Source organism: Oncorhynchus keta, chromosome 21 (assembly GCF_023373465.1).
Source record: "Oncorhynchus keta strain PuntledgeMale-10-30-2019 chromosome 21, Oket_V2, whole genome shotgun sequence".
Taxonomy (NCBI): Eukaryota; Metazoa; Chordata; class Actinopteri; order Salmoniformes; family Salmonidae; genus Oncorhynchus; species Oncorhynchus keta.
In genome coordinates, this window is record NC_068441.1 from 27,760,848 (window position 1) to 27,770,230 (window position 9,383).

A 9,383-nucleotide genomic window follows, 5' to 3' on the forward strand; every position below is an offset into this window, starting at 1 on the left:
GATATGCCATGCTATAGTTGAGAGGTGGTGTGATATGCCATGCTATAGTTGAGAGGTGGTGTGATATGCCATGCTATAGTTGAGAGGTGGTGTGATACGCCATGCTATAGTTGAGAGGTGGTGTGATATGCCATGCTATAGTTGAGAGGTGGTGTGATACGCCATGCTATAGTTGAGAGGTGGTGTGATACGCCATGCTATAGTTGAGAGGTGGTGTGATATGCCATGCTATAGTTGAGAGGTGGTGTGATATGCCATGCTATAGTTGAGAGGTGGTGTGATACGCCATGCTATAGTTGAGAGGTGGTGTGATTCTCAAAGAGGTGGTAGCTCTACTGTTTGGGTTTTGGCACAGAGCGACTTCATTTCTCCAGTGTTTCAGACTCAGAGCAGGCTATATTAGACCATTGATTTTATAATTAGCTATTTTCCTCCAGAGCTCTTTTCCTCCAGAGTTTTGGAGAATAGTAATAGACGAAGAGTAGAAATTGGCAAAGAGGCTCAGAGGCAGAGGAGCAGACAGTCAGATGGATCCTCCGCTCCATCCAGCCATTCTGTGATAAAGTGTATGAATGGTTTGTCTTAACAGTACCTCATAAAAATCACAGGAGACAAGCATCAATCAATAAACAGGTAGTGTTTTATTACAGAAACGACTCTACACCGTGTGAAGCACTCAGAAAGTAAACTTCACAGTTAAATGGATGAATCATTAAATAAAAGAAAACCACATAACCAATAGACACAACTTGTTCATTCTATAACTCCTGTGAACACTTTTACAAATCTAAAAACATTTTAAAGCCTACTCACAAATCGGGCTAGTTATAGCACCTAGAGAAAATGCATACCTAGATAAAAATAATAACATTTTCAAATAGACACATTGCTTTCAATAAGAAACCTCTCATTTCAAATGTAGGTATACAGCTAGCATCTGCTAAGTTGTATGGCCTAATAAACCATTGTTCCATTTCTATGCAAACATCAGTTGAGACTGTGCTAATATGAACATGGCACAATAGTCACCTTTCATGCAAAACATATTTTAATTTCCAACATTGAATCAACCAAACCACTAATATAATGTAAACAAACAAAAAAAATCTAAGAGAAAACGTGCCAAATTGTTTTTTTTAGTTAGAATATTTTTTGTAGAGTAACTCACCTCACAACCAATACAGTCTTTAAAAAAACACACTCATCACACACAACATCCCAAGCCAGATTCATAATCGTATACATATTGTATCTCTACAGCACAGTTTGTCTGCATGGCTGACTGTAGCCAACAATAATATAGGGCCTACATTGTAAACTATCAAGCAACTTGTCCTCTGTCCTCATTGCTGTTACCACAAGGGGGAGCAGTCAGCAAACTCACTGAAAGAGGAAGATGAAGAGAAGAGAGAAATAGTTAGATGATGCTCTGTGGATGGATGCTTGCATGAAAGAGAGAGGGAAAGGGCATAATAGTTATAATGGTTAGAGAGAGAGAGAGAGAGAGACAGAGAGAAAAAAAAGTAGTGATGATGTGGTGAATACTGAACAATGTGTGACTAGTGATAGATCATACCCACACTGCTTCCAGGCAGCGCTGGTCTTTATTTATTTATTTTTATTTTACCTTTATTTAACTAGGCAAGTCAGTTATTTTCAATGATGGCCTAGGAACAGTGGGTTCCCACTGGTCTACTCCAGCTGATGCATTACCTCTATAACACTCACATTAGTTTTGGGGAGGAAAATCATTATCCTTTTACAGATGCTCTTATTCCCGCTGTTCTTTAATTCATTGGCACTGCTGCAGTGCTTTAAATATTATAACACAAGAAAAGGAAAGGAACAGGGTCGTTTTAACAGCAGTCAGCACTGTGTATGTACAGTCAGCATAGATATTGGTTCGGTTGGAAATGGAGGAGTGTTTGGGAGAGTCACCTTAGCATGGGGTTGGTGAGGTCTGGCAGAATCAGTGGTGTGTCTTCACCCTTACTGGTCTTGTTCTGCTCTTCCTCATCCTTAGTCCAGATTGATAGAACACACACACATACACAAACACACACACAATAAAACAACTCCAGTGAGGATTTCAGGGATATTGATATGGTGATTTTAACTGATTTGATGTCAGTATGTTTTGTTGATATTAAAATGCTTGGTCTGTGTTTCGGATGTGCTATAGTCTTATATTTAGCTGTTTCCATTACGTATTCTCTGTGTTTTGGTGGTATTTAGTTTGACATTGGCTGTAATATGGTGGCCTACCGTGTCAGTCTGGAGACACTTCACACTACGGTGAGAGGAGCGTTCCTGGGCGTCGCTCCAGTAGTGTAGTCTGGGTGTCCGGTAGGGTAGGGGAGATGCAGGCATCTCATCCTCAGAAGAGGGTGTCTCATCCTGAGATGGAGTGTCAGCGCCACGAACTGCAAAGGAATACATGGTGTCTTTTAAATATGATGTCATGAGCATCCAAGAATGGGACGACATCTGTACTATACTGTATATGACTAGAATGGGCACTGTGTTTTCCTGGCATTGGGTCTGTACATCAGCCTCTATGGTATTAGTATCACTCACTGGTTGAGTAGTAGCGAGCCACTTCATTCCACTTATTGTCTGTAGCCACCTCCAGTCTCTGCTCCAACTGATGCATGTAGTCCAGCAGGTCCTGTGTGTATTTGAATGTGTACACAGCAACCATTACAGGGCTTGACAAGCACAGATATGGAAACATCCACAACATGGTTAACTCAACCAAACCCATCACTAAAAAGTATTTTTAAACCTTATTTTGATCAGTGATGCCACACAAAACAGCAGTTAAATATATAGACATAAAGAAGAGACACCCGATATAAACAGCAAATAGCCTGATCCTTGCCTGTCTCTCCATCTTCTGCTGCTCTCTCTCCTTCTGGTTCATTCTCATTCTGGCCTTCAGTTCCTGCACCTCCCTGCGGGCATCGCTCAGCAGCACCTGCAGGGGGCACTGGTGTGTTAAGCGATGGCCGGTGGGGTAAGTGTGATTTACAGCCTTGTGTGACTCACTGTGGGGAGCAGTGTGTGATGAATGGGTGTTGATGCCAGGCTGCTGGCATATCTATTTGTGTATGTCTGTTTGTGTTTGTGTGAAAGTAGTCACGGATGTTTTTTTATTGGGGTTCAGCAAACAGTTTCCCGAAATTCGATCTGATCTGAATGTCCGATGAGGGCACAGATTAGTGACACGATGGTGATGGCAGTTATATTTAGACATGTATGTTTTCGTGTACCAATAGTTGTATATGGTCTATGTGTTTGTGTATGATGAAATATAGCCTACCTATTGCAGTACAATTGACTATATTTACCCTGTTGCAATCCTTCTCTTTTCCAAGCTCCACTTCTAGTTTCTGCCTCTCCATCCTCTCCTCTTGGAGCCACTGTTCCTTCCGCTGCATCTCACGGCTTAACTTCTGCACCCTCTCTTTATCAAGCTACAGAAAGGAAAGACAGATTAATAGATAAAAAATAGGATACACATACACAAGATTCATAAATACAGAAATGATTGGCTGTATGCTAACTGAAATAGGTGGTTGTCTGATCCACATAGGCTAAGCTCTGTTGCCTCATATGCTCAGGATCTGTGAAACAGAGACGAGTTGGAGCCTTATTACGCCATAATCCTCAATGGAGTAGGAAACTTAGCTGGATCCAGAAGTAGGGCTCAGAAAGGAGCTGTTTGAATTAATCTTAGTGCTATGCATTAACCTTGAGTAAAAAAAAACAGGTGCCAGTCTGGACTGGGCTAATAGGAATCAGCAAATTACTCAGCTTTTGATCTTGCATTATCCCTCTGTTCTGCTGCACCAATTCTGTATTACGGGGTTACCCCCACCTCTGCTTTGTGCTGTATATGTTTGTATTGGAGGTTGTGCTGTGAATTGTAGTGCTACCCTATCCAGTAACCACTGCATTAACCTCTGATGCTTGTTGGAAGGCCTCTCTCTCCTGGGCCCAGTGGGCGCGTCCCTCTCTCAGGGCCAGGTCAGCCTCAGACTGCTGCAGGGTGAGCTGGGCGGCCTGCAGCCTGGCTTGGTGCAGCTCAGCGTGGCTGTGGCCCTGCTGAGCCCCCATCTCACGCAGCTCCTGCCTCAGACCTTCTGCCCCGCGTTCGCTGGCCTCCAAACGCTTTTGCATCGCCCTCAGCTCAGCCAGCACAGCCCCGTTCTCCACCTGGGGGATAAGGGGAGATGTTAGTATGTTTTTATGTGGATTTCTATAAACTTGTGTTAAGTTAAATGGCTAATCATCTTCTTCCCATTGCTGAGGTCACTGGGTACTAGGAGCTGACACCCAATGTTCAGGTCACTGGGTACTAGGAGCTGACACCCAATGTTCAGGTCACTGGGTACTAGGAGCTGACACTCAATGTTCAGATCACTGGGTACTAGGAGCTGACACCCAATGTTCAGGTCACTGGGTACTAGGAGCTGACACCCAATGTTCAGGTCACTGGGTACTAGGAGCTGACACTCAATGTTCAGATCACTGGGTACTAGGAGCTGACACCCAATGTTCAGGTCACTGGGTACTAGGAGCTGACACCCAATGTTCAGGTCACTGGGTACTAGGAGCTGACACTCAATGTTCAGGTCACTGGGTACTAGGAGCTGACACCCAATGTTCAGATCACTGGGTACTAGGAGCTGACACCCAATGTTCAGGTCACTGGGTACTAGGAGCTGACACCCAATGTTCAGATCACTGGGTACTAGGAGCTGACACCCAATGTTCAGGTCACTGGGTACTAGGAGCTGACACCTGTCGTTAGATCTGGCCTGGCTCCAGAAATCTGCTGTCCTGGCCCAATTCCACAAGTACCAACGTCAGGGCTGAGTAGGCTATGTAGGGATTTGAACTAGCTGTATTACTGCACGAGAGGGAAACTACACACTATTGTTACCTGCAGATTATTTCTCTCCTGTTCTTCATCCCTCAACTGAGTGGACATCTTTTTCACTCTCTCCTTCATCCTGTGGGTCAAAACAAAATGTCTCAAAGCGAGAGAAAGTAAGAAAGACAGAGTCAAAGTCTTCTCTTTCACAAATACTTAGTTACCTTTCAAGTTCAGCTTCTGTCTCCTTCCCTCTCGGAATTAGAACCATTATGTCATCTTCCAGTCCTCTGATTCGCTGCAGGCACTCAGCTTTCTCATCCAATAGAGTAGACAAGGTTTCTTGAGAGGACTGCATATCCTTCCAGTGTTGGGGGGAGAGAAGAATAGCGATGAAAGGGTTTATGGCTATATAAACAAGATATATATTTAAGCTTTTAAGCAGTTGTAAACAATCCAGATCCATTTATTTACAACATGTAGAATTCTGGAGTATAAGTAAATATTTTACTCTAAGCTCTGTGTCTACTGTACCAGTTACTGTCTGCTGATCTATCATCCATTTAGCCAGTGTACATATACTGTTATACCTTCTGTTTCCCCTCCACCTTCTCCATCCTGTCGCAGCTCCGTCTCAGGTTGTCCCTCAATTCAGAGATCTCCTCATTCATCCCCTCCCTCTCTCGCTCCCACTCATCCTTCGCCCTTTTGCTCCTTTCTTCCTCTCTCTCCTTCTCCCTCTCTGCCTCCTCCCGGGCCTGTTTTGAATCGGCCTGTTCTCTAAGGCATTCATCCAGCCGAGTCTGATCGTAACAGAGAAAGAGAAAGAGAAAGAGAGAGAGAGAGAGAGAGAGAGAGAGAGAGAGAGAGAGAGAGAGAGAGAGAGAGAGAGAGAGAGAGAGAGAGAGAGAGAGAGAGAGAGAGAAAGGGAGAAGAACAAGGGGTCCATGAAAGAAGGCTTGAAAGCAGTGCAACAATTTTCATTTTTTCTCTTTTTTTAAAAAGGGACCGTGAGCTCCAATCTCCTCACATGTTGGATTATTTTTAGACAGGTAGAAATGTAAGAGTGGGACACAGAAGGTGAGAACAGGTGGAACATGGTAGTTGAAGTGGGATTCGAACCCATGCCGACATTGGCTTTGTGCTTGACCGATTTCAGCACTACTGCTGCGCCACGCTCCCGCATGCAACTACTATTTTCAAAGGGAAATGATCAAAACAGGAATTGTTAAACCCTCAACTTGTATGGAGTATCCTCAAGGAACCAAACGATTAACATAGACTGCGCTCGTCTGCATTAATTATACCCACAAACTGTTCTCATGTTGGACAAATTATAACATGAGTATGACACATTTATAAAGAAGTTAAGTGAAACTGAGCTATCGTCCATCCATCCATCCCCACCTGCAGGAGTTGAGCTCTGGACACCACCAGGAGCAGGTCGTCCCCGTCCCCCTCTCCGCCCTCCTCATCCCGCTCCTCTGTCAATGTCTCCAGCTCATCCAGAGGCCTGGAAATGCAGAAGGTGAACTGGCGACTGCGGGCACACACCTCGCCTCTCTGATCCACATAGACAAACTGGTACTCCACCGCACTGGGGCGGGGCAGGTAAGAGGCTGTGGAGAGGAAGGAGATATGGAGTGGGGGTACCGGTTTTTTTTCACTTCTCCTGTTTGGTTTATCATATTTTCTTCCCCAAAAACTGATCAAATGTGTTGAGTATAATATTTACCAATTTTAAGTCAATTGTATGCTACATCAAGGGGTTTGATTAGTTGACAACAAAAAAATATGCTAATTTGCTGGTAAACCCAGCCTTAAAGGGTACTTCTCATTCCTGTACTAATCTGACATGATGGATGCATTCTTACCTTGGAAATGTACACAACAGTTGGCATTATTTCCTTCGGTGTACCCCTCAGGAGTGAGTGCCCATGCAAAGGTGGTGTACTCTTTCACTGATGACCAGCCAGCCTGAGTGAGACATGAGTAGTTCTCTATATTGTTCATGTCAATAATAGGCTACCCTTGTGATTTTTTGGAAGTGTTTGTTTGTTTGAAACATCAAAACAGTACAATGCACAAACGCTTAGTGATAAAAACAAATGTGGAACGTAATCTTTCCAAAATCCTACTAATGCTGTTAAAATACCTTTATAGTGATCACTCTGGCTATTTAAAAAAAAAGTCAAACAGGAAAATCTTGTGATCCCTATAAGAGGAGTGAAATGTACTATTTGCAGGAAGAAAGGTAGGTTGTGAATGTTACTACACCTTGAAGAGGCCTATCCAGTCCTTGTTGGTCCAGTGATGATGAGAGGTAAGGCTGTAGTGGCACTCCACTCTACTTTGGGGGAAATACATCTGTCCCACATTCCGAAATTCCACCTTGGACTGATTTTCCATGGCAATTAGGAGCTCTGTAGAGACGAAAACATGACGTGGAAATGTGAAATGTGTTCCAGTCCAGTGGAGAACAGCTGATGAAAAATGATAGCTGTACAAGTTTAGGAATGTGATGTGTTCACTGTAACAGACACGCATATGTCCCAATGTTCATAACAAACAACACCACGAGTATGCTTGAGATTAAGGCCATAAAACAAGCTATGGATGAAGTAAAAACAGCAATGTTGTCATTTTACTTCTACTGTGGGATCTGCTTTAAAGGGTATTTGGTTTACACTATTCCATAGTTTTATATTCTTTAAAAGTAACATGCTTGTAGTAAGCCTAAATTATAATATTAGTTGAAAGCTACTATTCAGATTGGAAATCTTTGGATGTAGGCATACCATAGCCTTTAGCCTACTTACCTACATATTGACCCTTTCATTGCACTGGTTAAAAGCCATCAATCCAGTTTATGGTTTTAAAGCTGATCTTAAATACAATAAAAAGTAGAGATGGTAGATGTACATCAGCTGGTGTGTTTTTATCTCCAATTGGAAGCCTACAGGCAGTGGCATAATATTTTGCAATGTCATGGATTGAGGTCAAGGGCCTAAAGCTATTCTTGGTAACATTCTGATGAATGGCAAAACCTCTTCGAGTGTAGTTGATGGACCGGAGCAAATATTAGATTTCCAAGTGTTGTGAAATGAGCGTTCACTGTCCATGCCAGAATCGTTTCTGAAAATACTAAAACAAGCAGGACAGAGAGTGTGAGAGATCTGAGCCAGCAGCCAAGCAACGATGATAGTGAAGTATGGAATATAGGCCTACAGGATTTTTGTTGCTGTCATGATGTTGCTGTGATCACCCAAAGATTATGCAACATTGTTATGGTACATTATTGTTTTGTCTACGCATCTTAACCTGTCACTGTAATTACTGGGTAATTGACATGTTTGCTTCATTTAAAAGTAGATTACACCTCAGACAGCCTACGGGATTAATAAACAAACTTTTACAAAAATAATTCATCTAAAAGATAAAGTTATAACGTATTATGACATGGCATAGGCTATAACAGCCTAGATTCATTGATAAATGCTCCAACTTGGGCTGAACTGTCCCCTTAAAATTAACATAACCTCATACATTTGAAAAGATGATAATTTAGTTAATATTATGCTTGTGTTATCAATAGGCCTATCTAAATGTTGCCATGGTAGATTGAAATTAAAGCATAGTAAACCAATTTGATTTGGAGCCTAAATGATTAAGCATTTGTCAAGTCAGCAAGTCATACTTTTGTTATCATGTAAGAAATGAACAACATTGATAAATTAATGCACATACATTGTCATAGATTTGTTTTTGAAGCTTACCTAAAGTGGCTACGCAATTTTCTCCCAATCTCTTCAATGCTGCCTATTTGTCAGAGAGATGTGATTGAAATAAAGTGATGCATGCTCGCCTGTCAACTAATAGCAGGCTGCCTGCTACTACAACACAAACACACATCCGGGGACAGCTTGAAAACAGTTGGCTCCATTATGGTAAATGCAGTTCTTGAGAGGACATCACATCCTGAAAGGAATATACAACGTTTGGTCTTGGACTACAACTGCCATGTGGGACGCATGGTAGTAAAAAGATAGCACTGTCACGTTAAAATATAAAAGAACTGTCACTCACTGCGGCTTTTGAGATCGATTGGTTTACTGACTTGTTGTAAAATAATACGCAGTTGGAAGAATGCGTTTCCGAGTAGAGTTTTAAATCTGTTCTATTTTTCTCTTTAGGCTACTGTGAAAACAGGCTGTATTTCATATGAAACCTACCGAACTCACAGACGGCTATTTGGAACATTTGCGTAATTTTGATTTGATTTTCCCCTGTCGTCAGTAGCTTCCATAGCCAGGTCACTCCTACGATGCAGTGCCTTTTGGATGTCACAACTTTTGCTATCTGTTTTTTAAAAGTATTATATCGGAAAGGGGACATGTTTGACTCTCTGAAAAACATACTGATCAACATCAGGCACAAGCTCAGGCACAGAACATTTCTGGGCGCATTTTCCAACCTGAGCATAATACTAACAGGGTGGAAATGT

General features: G+C 42.3%; 1 protein-coding gene across 1 annotated transcript; it reads right to left on the reverse strand.

Annotated features, from left to right (window-relative positions):
* Positions 1-617: 617 nt before the first annotated feature.
* calcoco1b (calcium binding and coiled-coil domain 1b) lies at positions 618-8,811 on the reverse strand. The gene is made up of 14 exons (XM_035797078.2): positions 8,656-8,811; positions 7,157-7,302; positions 6,754-6,856; positions 6,287-6,498; positions 5,470-5,682; positions 5,104-5,240; positions 4,949-5,018; positions 3,964-4,218; positions 3,351-3,476; positions 2,882-2,977; positions 2,578-2,668; positions 2,266-2,423; positions 1,939-2,018; positions 618-1,383 (listed from the first exon to the last, which is right to left on the reverse strand). The coding sequence occupies exons 2-14, from the start codon at positions 7,286-7,288 to the stop codon at positions 1,353-1,355; spliced, it is 1,704 nt and encodes a 567-aa protein (XP_035652971.1). The 5' UTR covers positions 7,289-7,302; positions 8,656-8,811; the 3' UTR covers positions 618-1,352.
* Between the last annotated feature and the right edge of the window lie 572 nt (positions 8,812-9,383).